The sequence below is a fragment of the Aedes albopictus genome, chromosome 3 (genome assembly GCF_035046485.1).
Source record: "Aedes albopictus strain Foshan chromosome 3, AalbF5, whole genome shotgun sequence".
NCBI lineage: Eukaryota > Metazoa > Arthropoda > Insecta > Diptera > Culicidae > Aedes > Aedes albopictus.
In genome coordinates this window covers 221,692,847-221,718,914 of record NC_085138.1, presented here as the reverse complement: position 1 = coordinate 221,718,914, position 26,068 = coordinate 221,692,847, and the positions used below count along the sequence as shown (strand labels likewise).

Here is a 26,068-nt window from a genome sequence, read left to right as displayed (position 1 = left end):
ATTCACGGGAGAATTCCTTGAAGGAATTCCTGAAGGAATCCCATGAGGATTTTCTGGAGGAATTCCTGGAGGAATCCCTGCAGGATTTCCTGGTAGAATTTTGGGATGAATTCCTGCAGGAACTCGTGGAGGAATAACTCCACGTAAATGCTCCAGAAAATTCTTTAGAGATTCCTCCAGAATTTCTTCCTGAATTTCCTCCAGGAAATCGTCCAAAAATTCCTCCAGGAATTCCCCCAGCAATTCCTCTAAGAATTTCACCAGTGATTCGTTTAATAAATCTTCTAGGGATTCCTCCAGGAATTCCTACAGAATATCCACCAGAAATTCATCAAGGAATTCCTCCAGAAAACACTCCAGGAATTCCTCCAAGAAGTTCGCCAGTGATTCCTTCAATAAATCGTCTAGGAATTCCTCCAGCAATTCCTACAGAATATCCACCAGAAATTCATCCAAGCATTCCTCCAGGAATTTCTCCAGAAAATACTCACGAATTCCTCCAGGAATTCCACCAGGAATTACTCCAGAAATTCATCCACGAACTTCTCCAGAAATTCCTCCAAAAATTCCTCCAAGAATTCCTTCAGGAACTCTTCCATGAAGTATTCCAGGAAATACTCCATTAATTACTCCAAGATTTGCTTCAGGAATAACTCTAGAAAATCCTCCAGCAATTGCTCCAGGAATGACCTCAGAAATTCCTACGGGAATTTTACCAGAAGCTACTTCAGAAATACTTACGGGATTCCTCTAAGAAAGACTCCAGGAATTCTTCTAGGATCTACTCCAGGGATTCCTGCACGAATTCTTTCCGATATTTATCCAGGAAAGCCGTCAAGATTTCCTCCTGGAAACAATCCAAGAATTCCCATAATTTCTCTTTGCATTACTCCAGGAATTCGTCAAAAAAAAACCTTCCGGAATTTTTCCAGAATTCCTCCCAAAATTCCTCTTAGGAATACCTCAAGGAAATGCTTGAAGAATTTATTCAGAAATTCTTTAAAGAGCTGCTTTAGAAGTGGCTCCAATCTTTTAGGAATTCCTTCACGAATTATTTCAGGAATTCCTCCAGATATTGCTTACGAATATCTCCAAAAATTCGTCCTGAAATTCTTCCCGAAACTTCTCAAGGTTTTATTTTAGAAATTCCTCAAGAATTTTTCCAGGAAGGCCTCCAGAAATTAATCTCAGAAACACTCTAAGAATGTCTCCATGAATTACTTCAAGGCTTTCTCCAAAAACTATTCCAGAACCTACTCTAGGAATTACTCCAGGATTTCCTCAAGAAATGTCTCTAGAATTTCCTCTAAGAATTCCTTCGGTTAATCTTCCAGGAATTCCTCCCGGAATTATCTCAGGTACAGGAATTCTTTAAAGAGCTACTCCAGGGATTCCTCTGGGAAGCGCTTCATATTTTTTTTTTTCAGGAATATCTTCAGAAACTCCGTTAGAACTTACTCCAAGAATTCCTCCAGGAATCACTCCAGTAATTCCTCTAGGTAGGATGTCATCCGGAAATTTATCTAAGAATTCCTCCCAGGAGTTCCTTCGGAGTTTCTGTCAGGAATTACTCCCTGGAAGAATCCCTGGTGGAATCCTTGGAGGAACTCTTAAAATAATCCCTGGAGGAATTTTTGAAGAAATACCTGGAGGGAGTCTTGGAAGAATTCCTGGGGGATTTCCTTGGAGAAATTTCATTAGGAATCCCTAGAGAAATACTTATAGTAAGCCTTGAAGGAGTTTTTGAAAGAGTCACTGAAGGAATACCTGGGGGAATTCAAGGAGGAATCCCTGGAGCTATCTCACAAGTTATTTTTGGAGGATTTCCTGGTGGAATTCATGGAGAAATTCTTGGAGGAATTTTTGAAGGAATTACTGGAGGAATTTGTGAAGGAATTCCTGGAGGAGTTTGTAAAATAATTCCTGAATAAATTTCTTAAAAAATTCCAGGAAGAACTGTTCGAGGGATTTTTGGAGAAATTCATAGAGGGATTCTTGAAGCAATTCTTGGCGGAAGTCTGGGAGGAATTCCTAAATAAACTTTTCTAGGATTTCTCCCAGGATCTTCCCCAAAAATCACTCCAGAATTCTCCCTGAAAATCCTCCAGAAATTATTCCAGAAACTGCTACGGGAACTCCCCCAAGAATTCTTTAAAGATTTTAATCAAGAATCCGTTCAAAATTTTTTCCAAGAATTCCTACAGAAATTCCTGGATGACATTCTACCTTGAGGAATTACTGGAGTGATTCCTGGAGGAATCCTTGGAGTAAATTCTAACGGAGTTTCTGGAGCTATCCCTGGAATCCCTGTAGTAACTCTTTAAGGAATACTGTACCTGAGATAATTTCGGGAGGAATTCCTGGAAAGTTAACCGAAGGAATTCTTGAAGGAAGTTCTAGAGACATTTCTTGAGGAAATCCTGGAGTAACTCCTGGAGTACGTTCTGGAATAGTTCTTCAAGACGAATTCCTGGAGATATTCCTAAGCAATATCTGGAGAAGTTCCTGAAAAAATCGTGAAGGAATTCCTAAAAGATTGGCTGGAGGCACTTCTGGAGGAGTTCTTTAAGGATTTTCTGAAGAAATTCTTGAAGCATTTCCTTGAGGTATTTTTATCAGGAATTCTGGGAGGAATCCCGTAAGTATTTCCTTGTAGAATTCCTGGAGGATTCTTTTGAGGACAGCCTGAAGTAGTTCCTGGAAGAATTCCCGTAGGAATCTCTGGAATCATTTCTGAAGCAATTCGTGGAGGAATTCCTAGAGTTATACCTGAAGTAATTCTTGGAGTAATTAATGGAGTATTTCCTGGAAGACTTTATGGAAGAATTCCTGAAGGAATTCTTGGAGGAATTTTTGGAGGAATTCCTCGAGTTATTCCTGAAGCAATTCTTGGAGTAATTCATGGAGTATATCCTGGAAGATTTTATGGAAAAATTCCTGAAAGAATTCTTGGAGGAATTTTCGGAGGAATTCCTGGAGGAATTTCTGGAAAAGTTCGTGGATGAATTCCTGGAGTAATTCCTGGTGAAATTCCTGGAGGAATTCCTGGAGTATTTTTTGTAGGAATTCCCGGAGGAATGGCTGGAGGAATTTCTTGTGGATATTCTGTAGGAATTCCTGGGGTAATCCCTAGAAGATTTATTAAAGGAATCACTGGTGAAATTTCTGGACGAAAGAAATCACTGGCGAAATTCTTAGAGGAATTCCTGGAGTGTTTTCTGGAGGAATGTCTGGAGGAATTTCTGGAGGATATTCTTTACGAACTCTTGGAGGAATCCATAGAAGATTTATTAAAGGAATCACTGGCGAAATTTCTGGACGATTTCCTGGAGGAAATACAGGAAGGAATTCTGAAGAAATCTCTAAAGAATTTTCTGGAGCATTTACTGGAGAAATTTATGAAGGAATCACTGGAGGAATTCCTGGAAAAAAATGGAGGACATCTTGCAGTAGTTCCTGGATAAACATCTGTAAGAATCCTGTAGGAATACCTGGAGTAACTCACGGAGAAATTCTTGGAGTTATGCCTGGAGTATTTCCAAGAAGACTTCCTGCCTGGAGTATTTCCAAGAAGACTTGCCCGATGGAATTTCTGGAGGTATTCCTTGAGGAATTTCCGGTGGAATTCTTGGAGGAACTCCTGGAGTAGTACCTGAAGTAGTTTCTGGAGGAATTCCTGGAATAATTTATGGAGCAATTCAAGAAGTAATTCTTAGAGAAATGCCTGGAGTACTTTCTGGAGAAATTTTTGAAGGAATCCCTGAAGAAATTCCTAGGGCACCGTCCACAAATTACGTAACGCTCAAGTATGGACGAGCGTTACGGTCCATACAAAAATTGTGGGTTTTCATACAAAAAAGTGTTACGGAGGGGGGAGGGGGGGTATAAAAATCTCGATGTTAGCGTTACGTAATAAATGGATGCTGCCTAGAGGAACTCTGTGAGGAATTACTGAAGGAATTTCTGGAGGAATTACTGAAGGAATTTCTAGAGGAATTTCTTGATGATTTCCTGGGATGAATTTCTTGATGATTTCCTGGGAGAAATTCTGGAAGGAATTCTAGAGGAATCTTTGGAGGAACCTCTAGAGAATCTCTTGCAGCAATTACAGGAGAAATTTATGGTTGGATTCCTGGAGGAATCCCTACAGGATTTCCTGGTAGAATTGCGGGATGAATTCCTGCAGGAACTCATGGAGGAATAACTGGAAGAATTCTTGGGGGACACCGTGGAAAAAAATCTAGAGGAAACGTCAGAGGAATCCCTAGATAAATCCTTGCAGGAATTCTTAAAGAAAGTCTTGAAGCAATTTATTGAAAAATTGTCTTGTGAAATCCCTTCCACAATTCCTGAAGAGAAATTCCTGGAGGAATTTCGAGATGAATTTCTGGAGTTATTCCTGGAAGAACTACTGGAAGAATTTTTAGTTGACATCGTGGAGGATTTTTTGGAGGAATCCCTTGAGGAAGTCCTGGTGGTATTAATGCAGGAATTTCTGAAGAAATCCCATGAGTCCTTCAATAATTTTCGGGAAAAATCCTGAAGAGAAGCATGCATTATTGCTGGAGAACTCCTGAATTAATTTCCAGAGTTATAATGGAGAAATTCCCAGTAAAATCCTAGGGTGATTCTACTACAAATGCTGGAGGAATTCTTGGGCTAATTCTAAAGAAATTGTCTTGGTATTTTTTGGGGTTGCCCTGGAGGAATGCCTGGGGAGCTCCTGGACTCACTCTCAGGAACTTCAGGAGGGCTTCCCGTTGAACTGAAAATAAATAAACTGTGGGAAGCTACTCCTGGAGGAATTTCTGGAGAAAAATTCTAAACCAGTTCTTGAAAGTATCCCAGAAGAAATTTTAGTAGAACTCAAGGACAAAAACCCAGACGGAGTAGCTGGAGAAATACCAGGAAGGACTCCTAGAAGAATCTCATTAGAGGTTTTCCAGAAAGAACTACGGGAGAGTCCCAGAAAGCACTCCAAGGGAAATCATAAAAAAAGCTGGAGGAATCCCAGATTCCTGTAGAAATAACAAAAGAAAGTTCTGGATGAATGTACATCAAACACAGAAAGTGCGCAGAAACAAAAACAAAAATAAATGACAACCACTTCATACTGTGCGTGCGTTCGCGCAACATAAATTGCTGGTGCGCAGGCGCTATAGCCCGGTGAGCATTGTGTGCAGTGAGAACGAAGCGACAAAAGCCCTATCGAGTCTCGGCCGCGGCCCCGGCCCGGACCCAGTCTCAGCCCGTAGGTTTGAATATCCCTTAAAACGGTGCCACCCAGCGGTATGATCTCGCTAAATTCCACCAGTGAGTGGGTTTGGGTCTAGGTTTGGGTGTATGGCATCTAGGCGAATTGAATCTTCACCCAAAGAAAAGGATGCCTTGAGATTGATTCATAAACATTGCGCGCAATTTGCCTTTCACTGTTGGCTCTGTCAAACGATGACCGCCGCCGCGACGCTGGACTTCGTTGCCATGCGCACGACGACCAACAGCAAGCAAACGTGTAGGGTTGCCAGACAGTATTGCAATAAAAACATTGATTTATTTCACAAAATTTTGAATTCAAGATTGTGACAAAACTATGAAAGATACAATGTTGCACCAAAGGACAGTTTGGTAGCGTATTAAAAAATGAATGTTTTGTAGAAGAACATTTCTCACATTTATCACGTTTTTCACGAGTAAACTATCAAAAAAGGTGAAAAGGGGGTACATTTTTAGGCACTTTTTACATAAAAGTCAAAATTTCTGCACTTAAATGACTTTTTATCAATTACCTGTCCAAAGAGCATTAAAAGACAAAGCTTTAGGCTTTCTATCCATGCGCTAAGATTGATTATACGGTTCATAGTTTCTGAGTTAGAGATGTTTAAAGATGGGGTAGATTAATAACACTAATTTTTGAATAACTCACTTAGCAGTGATTTCCGACCCTACCTGTAGAACAATTTTTTGCTGCAAATATGGTCTACTTTCACCTCCTTTCGGGTGTAACACGAATTACCAGTCACCCTGTACATATGCAAAATGATCATTGGCAAAGGAAAAACTAGAGCAGCTGGGACAGGAGTTCAGGGGCTTGACGAACCCCACCCCCTTATATGAGTCAGGTGGGAACCTATGATTTTTTCCCAAGCGAACCATACCCGGGCAGAATAGAATTACAAAACAATTGTAAGTTTTACCATTCAAAAAGAATTACTGAATGGTAAAATTTGCCATTGGTTTGTTTGAAATAAGTGACAAAAGGGCAAACATAATAACTGACATTGTTTTATGAAATAACTGAAGAATGTCAAATTTTGACATAACAATGGCAAACCAAGAACAAAAAAAATGCAAGGTTGAGAATTGCAAAATATACCATTATTGAGTTATTGATAACAGAACAATATCAAAATTAGTTTTTCGCCTGTGAACTATCAAAAGTTACCATTAGAATAACCAAAATTCAAATTTTGTCATTATGTTGCTCTTGATAAGTGCCAAACTGCGATGGTTCATCAAACTCGTAAGAGGTCAACAATATCTCACCAATTGCAAAATTTGTTATGATAGCAAAATAAGACATTCAGTAGTTATTCTTCCAAATTTGATGAATGACAAGCGAATGGCATATTTTGTTATGATATCATATTATGCTATTCACATGTTGTTTTAAGCTCTTTATGAAGAACTCATGAATGACAAAATAAGTTATGACAATAATATTTGTTATTATTTTGTTTTTGGTTTGCCATTCACCTCTACCCGGGTATCCACACACCAGGGTGGACTTACCAACTTTGACACCGAGAGGTGACCGAGCACAGGGACAAACGGATTACTCAAGCGGAGTAAGCCTAGGCGTGGTGGGGGCCCAGCAGTGGGCTCTGCTGGGCCTCTCCAGAAATTCCACACAACCGTAAGCAACTCTGTACAAGCGACATGGCACTGCTTCCAAAGTGTCACAGCCCAGCTAGGAGTCAACATCGGAGGACACTGACTTGAAACGCAGATGGGTTTAATGTCGGCGACCCATAAAACCGTGGCTTGGATATAAAGTACGTTTCTGACATGTAACCAACTTAGGCAACTAACTGGGTGGAAGTAGGTTCAGATGGGCACTCCTGATTAACGCTGATCCGGCTCTGAGCTCAGTCCCCATGAAGGACTTGGCCAACCTTCGGGCAGAGGCGTTGAACTCATTCACGCGAGGAGGACTGGCGAGACCGCCACTCCAGCGAGCTCAAGGTAGGAGGTTCCACAGGATGAGCACGAGACGACGCAGCACCGGCCGAGAAGGTGCAGATGACTGGCGCGAACCTCATGCAGGCGTTGAACCGCAATAGATGTTAGTAGTTGACGAACAGCTGGACGAGCTGGAAACGCGACGAAGCAGCACGAAAACATGCAGCTCACCGGAGCCGTAGCGGAGAGGTCAAATCGACCTATGGCTCGAGCTGCATGGTCGAAACCTGCGGAGGGAATGGGGCTCAAAATAAACGTTCGACAGAGGCGGCCCGACCGGAAAGCGGAAGAGGAAGAAAAGGACGGCCAGCGCGAATAACCAGGCTCCCAAGTCAGTTGCGAAACGCGCATTAAACAGGGAAACCAAGCCCCTTCTACAAAGCATTACCTCAGAGTATTGGGCGTAAAAGTACAGATAAGAACCCCAATGACGAATGCGACTCTCCAGTGTAGAAACCTGTAGCCGCATTTAAACAGCAGTGTAGGGTAGATGAACCAAGTGCATCGATCCGCCTGCGAATGGGTCCGGCAGGCACGCAGATCGCCACGATCAAGCTCCCCGTAGGGGAGGTGAACACGGCGACGGCAGTCAGCAGGATCACAGTAGGCTGGTCATGACGTGAGTTTCAACTGGAAATTTGTTGAATATTTTAACTGGCTTTCTCAGTCTGGGGAAATTCAAAACGACAGCGTGCCCACTCAGCATTTACGCGCCTCCAGAAACGTGTTCCAGGTGCTTCGAGTAAGGACACAAGTCGTGGGCGTGTAAAGGCCCCCACAGGAGTAAACTCAGAAGGACGTGCGGAGTGGAAGACCACATCGCCAGGAGTGCAACGCGGCACAAAAAAGGCCAGACACGCGAGGATGTCGAACCAACCGACGATAATGCAGATTACACAGCTAAAGTGACCCATACCGCATCCCTCCCGATAACGGGATACACGCACAGTGACCATCTGGCGATTCGATATAGAGTGGAACACGGAGGATCAACCGTCATCGGGGATGGTTAACCTCGCACTTCGATAAGCGGGCATTTGCAGAGCGACTGCTTATGGAGCGTACCACCGACGATCTATCCAGCGATGATCTAGTCAGAACCCTAAGCATGTGCATGTGATGCCGCAATGCCATGGCGACCCCTACCCAAGCAACACACATCGTTACAAAACAATGACGGCAGCCTATGTAAGGGTTGTGCAGTAAGTCACAGTGACTTCTCTGCAACCCTTACATACGCTGCCGTCACTGTTTTGTAACCATGCGTGTTGCTTGGGTACCCAGAAATGTACGCAAACCAGAATACTGGTGGTGTCCAGAAACCGCAGAACTCTAGACCTAAGAGCTAGAAGGAGGATGCAAAGAGCTCGCACCGCTGAGAGTAGAATGGAGCGAAGTTAGGCCTACAGGGCGGCCAAACTGGCACTGGACAAAGAGATTAAGGCGTGCAAGCGGGCGTGCTTCAATATAATCTGCCAGGCAGCCAACACGACCCCTTGGGGTCATGGCCAAAACGAAGGGCGCGTCAGCATCCCCAGAGCGCTCCCCCGAGATGCTGTAAAATATCATGGAAACGTTGTTCCCACGCCACGATACAAAACCATGGGTCCCCGTCCCCTATGGCCAAACCAACCAAAGCGAGGTCGCCCCGGTTACGAACGACGAGCTCTTCGCAATAGCGAAGTCGTTTAAGTTGAACCAAGAGTTGAACAAGTCTCCGGGTTCGGACCGACAGTAGCCATCAAGACGGCCATCGAGGCTAGCCGTGACATGTTCAGAATGGTTATGTAGATTTGCCTAGACAGAGGCGAATTTCCAGAGAGGTGGAATAGGCAAAGATTGGTCCTACTGTCCAAAACCGTGAAGCCACCAGACGACCCGTCGGCATGTACACCTATCTGCCTTCTGGACACCGTCGGGAAACTTTTGGAATGGAGTATTCTCTCGAGGCTAATGGTCTATGCCGAGAAACACGATGACTCAGGCCTCTTGGATAACCAGTTCGACTTCCGGAAGGGTCGATCGACGGTGAACGCTATTAGGGCTGTAATCAAAACGGCAAAGATAGCGCTTCAAAAGAAGCGAACAGGAATCCGCTACAGCGCGGTCGTCACGTTGGACGTAAAAAATGCGTAAAACAGCGTCAGTTGGGCCGCCAACGAGTGCCGCCTAGGAATCCCGGTTAGCTCATGCCGGATAATGGAGAGCTACTTTCAGAATAGGGTGGACTTCAAACGGGGGTAAAGCTGGTCGGTTTTGCCGATGATATTAGCCTCGTGGTATACGGAGAGTCAATAGAGAAAGTGGAACTTACAACAACAACGCACGCAATTGGCATAGTGGAGGACTGGATGGGGTCGGGACAGTTGGCATTCGTGCACTACAAAACGGAGGTGGTGCTGGTAAACAACGGCAGGTCTGAACAACAGGGAATGGTCATCACAGGGGGCTGCACGATCAACTCTAAGCGCTCACTGAAGCAATTTGGGGTCATGATCGACGATAAGCTGAAATTCGGAAGCCACGTGGAAAATGCTTGCAAAAGGCCAAGCATGGTGGTACTGGCATTGTCAAAGATAATGTCAATTGTTCGGCAATAGTCTCGAGTAAGAGTAAGCTGCTCGCGACAGTAGCGGTCATCATACTACGGTATGGTGCCGCTGCATGGTCGAACCGAAATGTGAAGCGACTCGAGAGGACCCACAGACTGATGCGCCTTTGGGTGGTCATCGCATACAGCACGGTCTCACGTGATGCCCATAGCACTAGTGGTGGCAGAGGATGAAGAGGTCTACGAGCGACGCGATGCAAGATGCGCGAGACGGATTCCCAGAACATCGTCGATGTTAAAATGGCAGAGAAATTGGGATTCCTCCAGCAAGAGTAGGTGGACACACAGGCTCATACCGAGCGTGCCCAAGCGTGATGAGCAGGCCCCATGATAAGGTGAATTTTCACTTGACACAATTTCTGTCAAGCCATGGATGCTTTAGGTAGAATCTGCACATACTCGGATACGCAGGCTCCCTCACCTGTCCGGAGTGTGCAGACTGCGACAAGACCGCGGAACATGTGCTCTTTGAATGTCCACGTTTCTTGGAGCAAAGGTTATGTGTGCAGGGGGTATGCCTGATAACATTGTTTAAATGATGTGTACGGGGGTGGACAAGTGGGATTCCAGAGAGGAGTGAACAACTAAAGGCGGTAGCTGGTGGAAAGCTTACTATTAGAGTGTACTCATGTTCAATATGCTCAACTCGTCTCACTATTGGTTTCATACGAGTACCGAAATGTGCAGGGATAGGAAAAAGAGCACACAAACGGCGAGACTTATTCTTAGTTAGACAACGTGCAAAATAATGGCTACCTAAATGAGGATAATAAAAGCTGTATCGAAACGATATACTGATGTTTTATGAAACTGTCAATGCCTCGTGACACAAGACTACGCTGCCATTGCTCGCGTGCAATCACAGAGAAGGAAATCATTTGTCAGATCAATTTACAGGAAGGCATATTTTTCTATAATCCGTGTTGTACAAGAAACTGTGGTGCATCCTGATTAGACTGTCCCAAAAAAAATCGATGTTCGAAAAGTCAAGGTGCTCAACCCTTAAATGAAAGATATGCACATTTGAAGCATTTTTGTAGAACATTTCGATTTTCTAAAAAATCGTTTAGAGGTTCCGCCAGGGCGATTTTTGAAAAATTACCCTTTTTCACGAAAATTCTGAAAAAAATATTGTTTTCGTAATATTTTTTCAACTACTGAATTTTTTTAATATTTTTATATTTTTCTATGGACATATAGGCATTCTTTATGGGTATTAGTTTTTGGAATAATGTGTTTATATTGACGACAGAACCTTTTTTGTGCTGTTAAAAAGTCTATTTTTTTTGCAAAAAATTTGCTAAAAAATACATGTACTATTTTTTATTTTCAACCATGGAAATTTCATCTGATAGTACTATTCATATGCGTCATTTCTCTAAAAAAAGATTTTAAATATCTTGTCTAGAAGCTGAGATATTACGCTTTTAGTGAATGGACAATTTTTCAAATATTTGCAAAACTTTGTATGTTGGTCTTTGTGCCACCCTAATATATGTATAATAATAATGGTTAGGCTTAAAATAAAAACTTTACTTGTTAGATGGTTCAAACATGGATTGTTTTGTATTCTGGGATGGTTGGCAGTAGATTCATGAAAGGCTTTTATGTGAAAAAACTACAACATACGGGTGTCGTGATTACTTGTAGCGACGAATTAAGTTCGAGATTATTTCATGGAATCTCCAACTACTGCGCCCTGTTTTTTTAAGTAGAAATAATCATTCCATTCAGAGATTACGTAATGGTGATGAAATCAATAAAAGTAGTGTATTTTTTTTAGCAAATTTTGAAGAAAAATGCTTAAAAAATAGACTTTTTAACAGCACAAAAAAGGTCCTGCCGTCAATATAAACACATTATTTCTAAAACTAATACCCATAAAGAATGCCTAAAGGTCCATAGAAAAATATAAAAATATTTAAAAAAATTCAGAAGTTGAAAAAATATTACGAAAAAAATATTTTTTTGAGAATTTTAATGAAAAAGGGTCATTTTTTCAAAAATCGCCCTGGCGGAACCTCTAAACGATTTTTTAGAATATCGAAATGTTCTACAAAAATGCTTCAAATATGCATATCTTTCATTTAAGGATTGAGCACCTTGACTTTTCGAACATCGATTTTTTTTGGGACAGTCTAATCCTGATCCAAGAAGCTGAGATTGCTTCAGCCTTGAATCATAGGCTGGTTTTTACGTGGGCCGATCAACAACGGATCAGATGTTTACCCCGCGAATGATTGCAGACAAGTTCAGGAATTGCTATTGGCAGACTCTTTTTTCTAGTTCATTTATTTATGGCTCAATCGCGTGTAACGCTTTACGGAGCCAATATTCATTACTTGCATATTATTACATACAACTTATTGCTTTCTTATGTACTCAAGGTTTGTACTGGGAGAAGGCCAGGGTACTCGTGGCTGCTTGAGGTTAGCGGGTCACCAAGTTTTGAGGAAAGGCATGGTGAGGATAAGGTTTGAGGGTTCTCTGTAGCACAGCCGGGAGGTATAGTGGCTTTTGGCGGATGGCCAGGAACAAATATATAACACAAAAAAGACTAAATACATATAAAAAACTGAAGCGAGAAAAAAAAACTCGTAAATGGACCGCATATAGATTAGATCGCGGGTTCCCAACTCATCTCTTACTGGAACAAAGGGTTGTTTGCCTCGGGCATCAAGGGTATCCAATAGTAGTGCTTTGAAGGCGTCATTATCCGGGCATTGCCAAACTACGTGGTCGATGTCATCATAACCGGAACCGCATTTAGTACAAAGATTGTCGAGCACGAGGTTTGTTCTATGCAAATGTGCGCCTAGCGAGTAATAGTTGGACATGAGTCTTGACATCACGCGTATGAAGTCTCGACCTACGTCCACCAAACCGTAATTCAACGCTCGCAAAGAAACATTAGGAATAATAGAATGTAACCTATTGGCAGGCTCATTAACTATTAGGTGGTTTAATTAAAAATAATTCAGTGTAAACGAATCTGCCGAGGAAATGTTGGAACATGGTTTTCTGGCGGTACTAACTGGCTGATACTTTCAATTCTGAACCCAAGTCTACGGTCGAAACAAATTTTGAAGACTTGTATATACGACAGTCCTAGGGGAGAGGGTTCAGAGATTGCTAAAATTGTTTAGTTGAAGGACAATGTTTCATATATGTACGTTACAATAAAATGTAGGTTACTTTTGTTTCACGGAAACTATTACTTAGCCTTAGCATATTTTCAAATAAATTGTTCAAGTGAGTTAACGTGACACAAAAGGAAGGTTAAATAAATTCTGATAAAGGCTGTATCATACCGGGGCCCGTGGCGTAGTGGCTGCACGTTCACTTCATAAGTGGATGGTCATGGGTTCGATCCCAGCCCCGGCACTTGCAATTTTTCGTCAGTTGCTCTTCCCCCCGAGAGCGGCTGACACCTGACTCTCTTCTGAGCATATATGCTCTATCGGACCCGGAAACATTGGATATCGGCAACTCATAACGGACCCCCAATCGGACTGGAAAAGGAACAAGAGCCACACAGTAACATCCTCGTGCTCATCATTCTACCATGGACAGGGTAGAAAAGTGACAGCAGCACAAAAGGGAACCAGTTCGATAAAGTAGAATTAATAGAATACATTAAGGCGCTGTACAAAGTGTAAGTGCAGCTGCCAATTGGAAACCCTCACGCAGTGCCCTAGTGGACAAAAAGAGCTGTAAATTAGGTTAAGTGATTGAATAATTAAAAAAAAAAAACACTTTGCAGATGCATATGATGTCTATAGAAGAAAAATATTATTTTAACGACTTTTTGGACAAAGTGTATCACTGTGCTTCTCACAAACAGTACAAACCCATGCAATGTAAAAAAAAAAAATAAAATACAGTCAGGTCTTTTTTTACGCGGTTTTAATTTATGAAATGAAAACTCCATACAAAAAAAAATTTCATCGTCTTATTTTTGCATGATTCGTCGAGAAATGGTGAGACTTTTTTTACGCGGTTTTTTGAATTTTGAACTGAGTTTTTTTTACGCGGTACGTATCCCCCGCGTAAAAAAAAACCTGACTGTAGTCACTGTGAAAGCTCGCACTCGCACAGAACCCTAAGATAAAGCCAGGAGAAAAAATTTTTAAGTTGGGATTCATGTGAAATAACAGTAATTATGGATATTTAACGCCAACGGTGGACGTCGGACACATTGGCGGACATACGATTCTCTTTCGCTGCGGTGGTGACCCCTCACGCGGAAATTCTATCTCCCGGTGGTGAATTAATAAGCAATGGTAAAGTTAATTAATGCATTCAGCTTGACTGTGAAACATGCGAAAAATACAACAGAAAATTTCCCAAACAAAGGGTCCATTGAAAAGTATTGAATTACACTGTCCCCCCCGGCCCGGTAGGGCCCACCATCCTCGGGGATTGAGAGACAGAGAGAGCGAGCGGATCGGGGTTGTTGGACTATCCGCTTGCTGCTACCGCTACGTACCTGCAACGTACCGTACTGTACGTACCTACTGGCGGGAGTCGCATTACTCGAGTGGAGCAAAGGAATGCTGTGTTTTCGTTGTGAGCATCAATTTGGAAGCGGGGCCATGAAGGGCCGAGTAGGTATGGGGAATGAAACAGCTGTTTAGGTTTCTTTTGAAAGTCAGGCGGAATACCGTCCGACATTCATAGATTGTTAATAAATCTATCTGAAAATTTCAATAATTGTTGTTGTAAATGTATGACTGCGAACGGACATAATGTAGTTTTTTAAAACAGATTCTTCATCACATCATGTTATGGCATACCGTCTACCCCCGTTGGTTTGACATCATCTAATCTAAACACTTTTTAATTTGAACCTCTCTAATCTGCACGTAGTTCAAACTAAAAATGGTTCAAATGTCATTATGCTCATGGAACGGAGTGAAACGGAACGCATAATCAAAACAAAACAGCAAAAAAGCTTACCATCAATGTGTTTTTCGATGCCTACAGGGTTACTATAAGTTCAAATTAAAAAATAAACCACGTTAGCTTGCATGAGGTGTCGTTCAAACCAACGGAGGTAGACGGTAGTCCTAAATTTCAGACTGAATATCTTGGCAATAACATCAGCTCCCACCTGAAGTCGTTTTGCATGAGTTTAGTTAATAATAATATGTTTAGACCACAAAAGAGCTTAATTTAAATATCAAAATATGTATAAAGAGTTAAATACGAAAATTCCAAAATATGAACCGGTGCAAAGAAAACAACAACTAATGACTACCTTTTTTTTTCAATTTTTGCAAGAATATAATTTATTATTTTTAATTAGTTTGGGTCGATTCAAATATGACGTCCATCATTTTTCCGGATTTTTAGAACCCCCCCCCCTCTCCCCACTGCCACGCTTTTTTGTATACCTTATACATGGCGTGTCACACTTTCTCAGACCCCTCCTCCCCCCTAAATGATGGACGTCATATTTGAACGACCGCTTTTCTATTTTTTTGTTATTTTGATTTGTTTGTTCCTTATTGCTTATAATTTCTGGCAATTTAACTTTTATGCAGCGATTTTTATTACCTTTAGGTTTTATGTATTGTATTTTACATTCCTGAGCTATTTTCTCTTACTTCGGTACATTGGCGTGGCGTTATCAGAAATATGATAGAAAACCTATAGGAGAACATTGAAACTGGTGCAAACGCAGTTGCAACATACTAATTCTGCATCGTTTGATGTGGCATTTTTTGATATATTAGCTATCTAAAGCTATGTTCATTTAGAATCCGGAATGACAAAATCACGTATATCTTAGGGATGGAATAACAAACATAAAAGGTGAAGCCCTCAAAACAAAGGTTATTTATTGTACTTTCATGGAGAAATATCATTGAAATTATTAATTTTTATTTTTCACACATTTTCTTACTTTTTCAGTGTTGACCTCTCTAAAATCTGCACAACGGTGGTAAATTCTAGCAACAACCCCTTCCGCACGTTTGTTCAACAATCAGGTCATCTATGCAGTATCCTGAGTGCCTTGACTAGTCTGACTAGGATTCAGAAGAAAAATTGCCAAACTTTTTTTTTATTGCGAAATGAGGGGCAATTCAGTGAATTGAGAAAACGCGAAATTTGAGTGATTTTTTTCGTTGATAAACACTACCCACTGAACGTCTCCGGCTGTCATTGCAGCTCATCAAAATAGGTAAAACCTCAACATATCCCTTGTGTGCGTTTTTGAAAAGCAGCACGCGATTCTGGAGGCTGTCATCATTGTATGAATTGGTTCTCATCATCTTGTTGCGAAAAAACCATGCCCAGGGTTCGAACTTCTTGCCAAATCTTCAAATTCAAAGCAAATTTATCAATGAACCCAAGCTTTTTTCTTACGAGGACACTTCCTTATGCCATGGTTAACAACATCTGTGCACATAACACATAATGGTTTTGACGATATTAACATTTTTCGCGACTGTCGTACCTGACCACGCTAAATTTTCAACGTGTTTGTGCAAGATTATTTTCCTCCTGTTGGGGGTAGTCATCTCCAGTTCGGCGAAACTCATATCGAAAGCAGCGTTTACTTTACGACAGCTTCAATGCTGCAAATATATTTCTATTTGAATGCAAAATATACTTATAATATAGAATAAGGGTCTTACATGGTAGTTTCAGAGCCTATACTGCTGGAGATACATCTGCTCCAACCAATATCAATTTTTACACTGCCTAAATCCTATCACAATATACATATAATTATTGTGCGAAATGATACTTCTGAATGTGTTGCCAGTTTCACCAAATTTACTTCAAGCGCGCCGCAACACCTCCTCTTGTCTACAATCTGAAATAACTTTTCACTCGTTGCAAGAAAATCGATGAAATTTTCACCATTTAAAGAGGATTAGTGTATGATCAGAGTGCTGCAAAAGAATGATGATTATGTTCATTGAGAGCACCACTAGAAAATGTGACATGATTCCGGATTCTAAGTGAACATAGCTTTAGAACTTCGTTTTTCATGACCTACCTAAACAGTGGCATGTTCGATCACTCGGAAGATCAGCGGACTTTCCTCGCTGAATTTTCGTCGCCAGGAGTACGCTATGTCCAAAGGGAAGTCTTATGAAAAGTGAATGTACCTCAAAATTTATTCGCTAGAACCATATATTTGGATCCCTAGATTCAGAAAATGTATGGTCAAAAAAACCCATCTTGGGTTTTTTCCCATACATTTTTATATGTGAGGAAATTGACCTTAAAATGACTTTTTTTCAATATTTGTATGGAAAAATAGGAAAAATAAAAATAAAAAAATATCAAAAGATCCAAGAATAAATATTTTAAACCGCACAGATTCTGAAATTAGAGGTCCAAAGCTACGATCCTAGGGAATAACATTTGAAGTACTTACAGGGGATAGACAAAATGATCGGGACAGGCAAAATTTTCACTTTCCAAAAAAATTTCAACTAGTTGTAACTTTTCGAAAAGTGCATCAAATTCTCAAATTTTTACTGTAAGTTCTTCAACTAGTTGTGTATCAGTGAACAAAATTTGGAAAAGATCGGACAATTCTTCACGAAGTTACAAAGATTTAAAAAAAAAGATAAAATTACACAAGTTTACAAAATAAAACGAAAGTCGTGAACTTCTGTCAACGACCAACATTTTTGAAGCACAATTTAGTGCTGATTTCGAAACCGACCTTCAAAAAATTTTGAGTAGAACAGTTTTTGAGTTTTAGCTCAATATCGAGTTTTCCAATTTTTAAAAATATGTAATTTACTAAAATTCAAATATATTGCGTTTTGTTCAACCATTTTAAAATATTTTTCCATAAATTAAAAGCTGAATACAATACCATTCGATCACCTGAATACAGGTTTCGCGTCAGATTGATGAAATTCAAGATATTGGCGAATTTTAGGGACGATCTTCTTAAATTTTAGCAAAATTCCTAAAATTTTTTGATGAAAAGTATTTTTTTCAATAAGAAAAAACCAACTTAAAAATTCTTTCTCGACGTTTATTTGACAAATCATATGTAGGCGAGTTACATTAAAAATTTAAGCTCAATCGGAGCATTGATTACGGAGAATGAGATGTTTGAAGTGAGCGACTTTGCTTAAAAATAGAACAAAAATCGATTTCAAATCATCAGCCTTGTATGGAAAGTCGAAAAAATTTCCGCTCTACTGTAATTTTTTTCTTTCGCGTTTTCGAACTCAGGGCATGATTCTACACCAAAAATGATCATCAGCTTACCGAGTTCAAAAATGCTGTAAACTAGTGTTATCCGATAGTCAACTTTGAGCTGTTATATCTCCGGATTCAATGAACCGATTGCATTGGAATTTTGACCATTCATGACTTATATAATGAACTCTAGAAAACATTTGACTCAACTTGAAATTTTTAACAAGCGAAAAAGTTATAGCGATTTTATTTTTTTCACGATTTTTCAGTAAATTGGTCTATTTTTAATATGCATCCCATTACTTTTTCAATTTATTGACGGCTATGTTGTTACTTTCCTTCAAAACGCATTTATATATAAGTCAATTAGAGGGAAACTAAATGAACTATAATTTGCATCTTGAATTTTGAAACGATGTTGATGTTTAGGATGATTTGGTGTTTTATTAGAAAAATAATCTAATCGTTATAGTTTTCTTCTGTGTTCAGAATATTAAGTTAAGTCCAGAGCGTTCATGATTAACAAAAATTTAAATCATGATTAATCATTGATGATTAAAATTTTTATTTCAGTGATTATTGATTATGATTTATGATTAATTTGATTTTGAGGATGATTAAAGATTATGATTAATGATTAAATTTGGTTTTATCTGTGATTATTGATTATGATTAATGATTAAAAATGGCTCATTGATTAAAAATCATGATTAATCATGATTAATCAATCACAAAAACTGAAAGTGATTAAAATATATATGTTGTTTAAAATACATATGTTTAAAATTTCAAAAGTAAAAGGTAATTTTGTCTGGGAGAATTTTGAAAGAAAAATCATAAATTATAATATTTAGAACAGCATTTAAACCAACTTTTATTGAATAATATATTTTATATGATGAATCATTTTTGGTGATGAATGATTAATGATTGATTAACTTTTTTTCTTATGATAATGATTACTGATTAATGATTAAATTGGGAAATCAGTGTGATTAAGATTAATGATTAATGATTAAATGTGAAATTTTTGTGATTATGATTAATGATTTTTGATTAATCTTAATCATTAATCATTAATCATGATTAAATTTATGATTAATCATTAACGCTCTGGTTAAGTCAATGGTTTTTTTTAGCTCATTATATAAGTCATAAATGGTCAAAATTTCATTGCATTCGGTTCATTGAATCTGGAGATATAACAGCTCAAAGTTGGCTATCGGATAATTTTACCTTTTTCAAAAATCTTTATAACTTCGCGAAGAATTGTCCGATCTTTTCCAAATTTTGTCCACTGATACACAACTAGTTAAGGAACTTACAGTAAAAATTTGAGAATATTTGATGCACTTTTCGAAAAGTTACAGCTTATTGAACATTTTTTGAAAAGTGAAAATTTTGCCTGTCCCGATCATTTTGTTTATCCCCTGTACATTCGATTTTCATAATACTTCCCTTTGGACATAGCGTGAGGAGTCAGTTATTCGCTGTTAAAAGATCTAGTGTGTGTGGACCAGTTAAGTAATTTGACTACGGAGATCAATACCACAGATATAATAAGTACTCCATCTTAGACGAGTTTACATAACAGCAATGTAAATTAAACAAACTTTAGGCTAAAATATTCGGATTGATTTTTTCCATTCTCTTTCAAACGCCCAACATTATGCAATGCGCGTAGTTGCCAGTTCATTTCGCCCCGAATCGACTACAAAATTTGAATTACTATATTGAGTATATTGTGGCCAGAAATATAATATTTCATCCATTGCTAAAATTGTGTATACATGTAGCTAAGGTAACAATTCACTTGTGTTTATGGTGGACACTGGACTCACTCAAACACTCGTAATACCTAACCTGCTGCTGCTTCGAAATTATAAAAATTTCACCATACGAAAGACATGATTCAATTTCATTGATATTTTGGTTGTTTTGGAGGAATATGATTGGTACTTTTGAAAAATAAAACAATAACTTGTTCCTCTACACATATGCATTAAAAGTTTAACATGAGAGTTAACGGTTTCGGTAAAAACAGGGGTGTCCATCTCGCCCCGGCAGCCCATTATGACCTGATCTCCCATAAGTGAAGAAGACCATTTTCTATTCTTGTATGCTGATCAATTTCGCCCTAATGAGGCATTTTCTATTTATTTTTAATTCTTGAAGTTATTTATCTTAAAGTTAAAATTTGTTCCAATTACAATTGATCATGTAGTATTAAAAGAATATTTTGAAATTGAAAGAGTGATGTGTGTTGAATCAATGCATATTGGAATTGAGCCATGGATATGATTGCGTTAATTTTGACCACTTAATATGGCCCAGTGCATCCGAGAGCATAGCCATCGACACAGTGATATCTTTTAAAGGATATTTAAAAAAAGAAAAAAAAAAACAAGAAAGAAAAACTGTACAAGTGTAGAATTAGCTTGATGTTAAAATGCACATTAATAAAAACAAAAAAAAATAAAAAAAACTCTTGTTAGTTCTGCGACAATATTTTGGTCCTTTAGGGACAGACTTGTTAGAGTCCCAAAACGGCCGCCATAATGGCCGACTTTGGCACCTACTCACGATTTCGAGCGCACAAATCTCTTCGTGAACAAAACCAGCGCACCTGAGATTCGAATTTGAAGCTTATTACAAGTGGAACAAAATAAAAATGCACTGTTGTTTGCAGCTCGCTTCTTGAGATTTGTGCGCCTGAAGTTCTGATGCATTGTTGAGGCGAGATTTCAGGACGTTTGTTCATAAAGAACACATCTAGTATTCAATGAAACTTTTCCCAAAGGTATTATCGATGGCTTTTTTAAACGTGTCGTAAAACTTAAATAAATCCTATGAACTATGAATATGTTACTTGGAAGAATCACACTCCAATACAGGTATCGACAAAATTCTTACCAAAAGGCAACACTAGAGACTAGTGTAGCTGCACATATACGGTGCGGTGTGAAACCTATGATTAATTTTCATAATAACGTATCAGTCAGGATATACATTCAAGCATTACAAAAAAAGGAATATAAATTACTTTAACCTTGAAACAATGCATGCCGAGGAATATGTATTAAATAACTGCGCGCCAAATAGTAAAATTATTATGGCTATTATGGTTAGAGTTTTGACATCATTGTGATGACCAGCGTCACAATACTGATCAAGAGGGCTGTTGTTTTACATTCTAGGTGAAGTTCTGCAGAAAATAAGAAACCACTTTTTTCAAATGCACAATTTTGAATAAAATTTAATTTTGTTGATTTGAAAATGCCTTTTGTCTCCAATTTCAGGTGCTGTCTTATAAAGGTTATTGACAAAAAATAAAAATACTTCACAAAACTTTTGAAAAAGTAACCTGGTAGAGATTATTTCCTGCCACGCCCTGTATAAAAAAATCAGTAGGAAATTCTCCTATCGAAGCAATCAAAGTGAAGAAGAGGATGCTTCATGGGGTAAAAGATACGAAACAAAACGGATGATTGTTAGACAGACATTAGAGTGGGTCAAAGTTGTATAGAGAAAATTTAAATTTGATCGCATCAACCCGTAACAAAGCTTTTTCAATCTATATAAGCGTCAAAAACCACCAAAACCATAATTAAGAAGCAATTGGTTGCGTTCCCGTATTCCGCATGGCGATTGAAATATGTATGGAATTTAGTATGGGAAAACGTACTTTTTTGGATTTTACTCCATTTTGATTTTTTTTTGTTTAATATCATGTAACTAATAACATGTAAACTGTAGCATAGGATATGCCGAAAAACTTTGCCGAAGACCGATGTGTGATCCGATGCTTGTGGAAAAAGTTATATTCTTGTTAATTCAGGTCAAAAAAATTTATTTTATCATTTATGTTAATCCTTTACATAAAAAAAAATATGTGAAAAATGCAAAATATTAGCACGTTTTTTCATACTAAATTCTATACAAATTTTAATCGCAATGTGGGATACGGGAATCATCTTCTTCTTCTTTGTGGCTCTACGTCCGCACTGGGACTTGGCCTGCCTCGCTTCAACTTAGTGTTCTTTGAGCACTTGCACAGTTATTAATTGAAGGGCTTTCTTTGCCTGCCATTGCATGAATTTGTATATTGTGAGGCAAGTACAATGGTACTCTATGTCCAGGGAGTCGAGAAAACTTTCCTGACCGGAACGGGAATCGAACCCGCCGTCTCCGGATTAGCGATCCATAGCCTTAACCACTAGGCTAACTGGAGACCCGGGAATCAATTACTTCCAAATTTTGCACAGTGGTTTTGGACGCTAAAAGGAATTAAAAAAGCTTTGTTCCAAAAAATCGGTTTTGTTGACCCAGTCTATTAACCATGTACATTTTAATTATGATTACTACTACTCTTACAAACTGGGTCTCCAATTATCCTAGTAGTTAAGGCTATGGATCGCCAATTCGGAGACGGCGGGTTCGATTCCCGTTCCGGTCGGGAAAATTTTCTCGACTCCCTGGGCATAGTGTATCATTGTGCTTGCCTCACAATATACAAATTCATGCAATGGCTGGCAAAGAAAGCCCTCCAATTAATAACTGTGGAAGTGCTCAAAAGAACACTAAGTTGGAGAGAGGCAGGCCAAGTCGCAGTTGGGACGTAGAGCCATAAAGAAGAAGAAGACTACTCTTACTACTACTTCAACCGTCTAAGCTTGAGGTGGCCATTTTGCTCCACATTCCCTGAATAAGATTTATGAGAATGGTGTTATTTTAAAGCAAATCATATTGAACAAATTTTGTAAAGGCCTTGTAGAACTTTTTGTTGCAAGTTTAAAATTGTAGTCATATTTATTTGCTCACTATATAGCACTATAGAGCATTTCTAGTCCAAAATTTGACACAACATTTTTCAATTTGAATGAGATTTTTTTTTCATGCACTGGAGTTATCATTTATTTTTGCATCGACACATAATCATTTTTCCTCACCTAACTTCTGAAAAAGGCGAATGAAAAAACCTAACTTTCTTCTTCAAAAAAAAATAAGAAAACGGTTTCTTGGGTTGAAATGATGCCTTCAAAGATATTTCCAGATATTTGAAGGATCTTTAGAAAAAAAAATACATAGAGAATAATATTCATCACGGATGCATGATGGTCAAGTCACATAATTTCAACTTCTCAACAACCTTACCCTTCGATTTTTGAATAATATTTTTGTATAAATCTGACTGATTTTTCGACAGGCACCTTCCGCCTTCCTCCCCTTGCAAAATTTTTTGGATGAGAACCTTAATATTTTTGTATTGTGCGTAAGATTTGTCTAACCCTTCCTTCCTCATAAACCCTTACGCAATGAATGGACAGCCTCAAGTAGCCTAAGATAATGAAATGTTTCTGTTTGCTCTTTCTCAATTTTTTTTATTCATCGATTTCTAAAACACGCAGAATAAATACAATTTTTGAAATTTTTGATACAAAAAATAGATCTTACGTACAATTTCCAATGAAAACACACACATTATTTTTTCCTAAGCAAAACTGTACTTAAATCACAACGAGATCAAAAAATTAAAAAAAAAAATAGAAAAATGTGTGAGATCGTCTCGTTTGATTTTTTATGTTTTTTTTTTTTGTTATTTTAGACCGGTTTGCTGAAAAATATTTTGTTTCTTTTTTTAATCGAATTTGTATGTAGAATCTATTTTTGGCATCGAAAACATCAGATTTTTTTTTACCTTCTACGCTTCTACTTGTTTTAAGAACCACTATAGTGCCTTCGATAAAGTTTTTCGGCACATCCTGAGCTATATTGTTCAACCATGTTTTACGTTCCGTAACAATATGTCTAGAGAAAGCTCTGTTTGAGCCTATGACAAGAAAGTTTCACACAATTGGGTTGTTTAGTGAATAAAATATTGCTATTTTCTATAGCCTAATCGAAAGAACTCATTTTTCTGAGTATAACGTGATTTTATTGGATTCCAATACCTTTGTTTTGATGATTTAATTGACAAAACAGTTTTAATTTTCGTGAATAGAAAGACAGTTCAATCGATAAAGTGACAGTTCGACCCGAACAAAAAAATTTCCCCATACAAACTTTAAATGCATTTTAAAAATAGTTCCCGGACTCTAAAAATTATGAAATTTTGGATTTCGACTAATTTTTGGGTGGAGAATCCGATTATGAAGTGATCCGGATAGCCCTAAAGAACCCAATTGTTTGGAATTTCGAAAGTAATCTAAAAAATCTTGATCGGTCTGAATCGGATCCAATTTGAATGTTTCCAATCAATGTTGACCAACTAGTTTAAACATGTTCATATTTGAGAACGAACTTTTTTTCTAATATTCAAAATATAATTTTAACTTAATGTTAGTTCTTTACGAGAGGTAGAACTGCCTTAGGGTATATGTTACAACGATTCTACTGATTAAGATATTGCCATTAGAAGGTCGATTGAACAATGTTTTATTGTGCTGACTTCTAGTGCCTGTAGTCAATGAAATAAAACTTAACCCTTATGTGGCCGACAGGGTACCCGGGTACCCAGCGTCCATTTAAAAAGCACGGTGTAGAAAAAAGCAAAAAGTTTGTCGGGCACATAACGGTTAACCCTCCAAATTGAGCCAAACTACTGTTGAATAATAATGATATAGACTAAGAAATACTAAAATATTATTAACGAATGATTTGATGTTCAGGAAAGAGTTAAAAAGATGATATTACTGTGAAATGGTCATAGTTATTTACTCTTTATCACGTGTACTATTAATACACGCTAAGAAAACGTTATTCCTAAATGAATGGAACTGCTCAAAAAATGATGAGCGATACCGCTGGCTCAAGTGCGAGAACCCAATCAGTTCAATCTGTTTAATATTCTTGACATCAGATCAGATTTTCACATTTGTGTCAGCGCTAGCGCTGGAAATGTTATTTTTCTCATATTTTGTGTTATCTCACTTAAGCTAAAAAAATAAGTGAATTTTATGACCGTGTACACGCTCTTAAGCCGATGAAAATCAAACTTTATTGAAGTAGACTTCACTGTGGGTCCTTTCACGTGCATTAAGCACTAATCTAATTTGTTTTAGTTTTGGCTTCAGGGCAAACTATTCGGAAATCTTCATCCCTGTCATAGATGCAACCCGCAATAATCCGAAGAACGTGCCTTTTATCCTACTTACCGGCAGTGGACTGGTGATGGAGCTGCAGAGGGCCGCCGGCCGCACTTGCTGCCATATTGTGCGGCAGAAACGCTGCCGCCACGGCCGCGTGTGCGTTGAAGTAGGCCATCCGCGAGGCAGCCATCTGCATCTGGTGCGGATCGGCCGTGAACGGAGTTTGTCCGACGCCGGGATAGAGGGACGGCGTCACGGCCGACACTACGCCACTCGGTCGGGAGCTATCGCTCAGCCCGAGCAGCTCCTGGATGGCGAACGGCGACCGCTGTGGCATGGTTTGTGGAGGGCGCGTGGTGGCTCCTGGAGCTGCTACGTGAATTGTCTCGGGCCGAGCTATCGAGTCCAAATTCATTGTTTACTTCACTACACTATTCACTAACTGAGCAGGCTTGGTAGGCTTTTCAATTCCAATACTTTATGCTTGTTCCATGATTCTGGTTATTTGTAGCACAATGTTTTCGCTGTAATCGAGGTAAATCCTTATACCGATGTTACACACAATCCAGATTGCCCATAAATCGCCGACGGCATAATGCACGAGATAACATTCATATTTTCTTCTATCACTTGGAAATATTCATCATGAAAATTTTCGTTGTTATGATTATGACTTAGCATAAAGACAGTATTCACTGAAAATTTGTTTCAAAACTTCGAAGCCGAATAATCTTATTAGAATATGAACTCACTCGATTTTCACTCTGAATCAATGCGAACCGACCGCGGAGAAAGGAGCAGAAAGCATCCGAACGGTTGTGATATCACGGTTAAACTAAAATTTAAATGTCATCATAATCATGTTCATGACCGCACGTACATAAAATAATTTATTACCGTACACGCGACGCAAACCCGATGATAAACAAACGGTGCACGATCAGAGTTG

At 38.8% G+C, this 26,068-nt stretch overlaps 1 protein-coding gene across 4 annotated transcripts in view; it reads right to left on the bottom strand.

Moving 5' to 3' along the window:
• LOC109428744 (diencephalon/mesencephalon homeobox protein 1-A) overlaps positions 1-25,837 on the bottom strand; it is a 277,071-nt gene extending 251,234 nt beyond the window's left edge. For all 4 annotated transcript variants that reach the window (XM_029878173.2, XM_029878175.2, XM_029878174.2 and 1 more), the window contains exon 1: positions 25,186-25,837. In XM_029878173.2, coding sequence (XP_029734033.2) covers positions 25,186-25,534 — 349 coding nt within the window. In that variant the 5' untranslated portion in view covers positions 25,535-25,837. The remainder of the gene's footprint in view (positions 1-25,185) is intronic.
• Between the last annotated feature and the right edge of the window lie 231 nt (positions 25,838-26,068).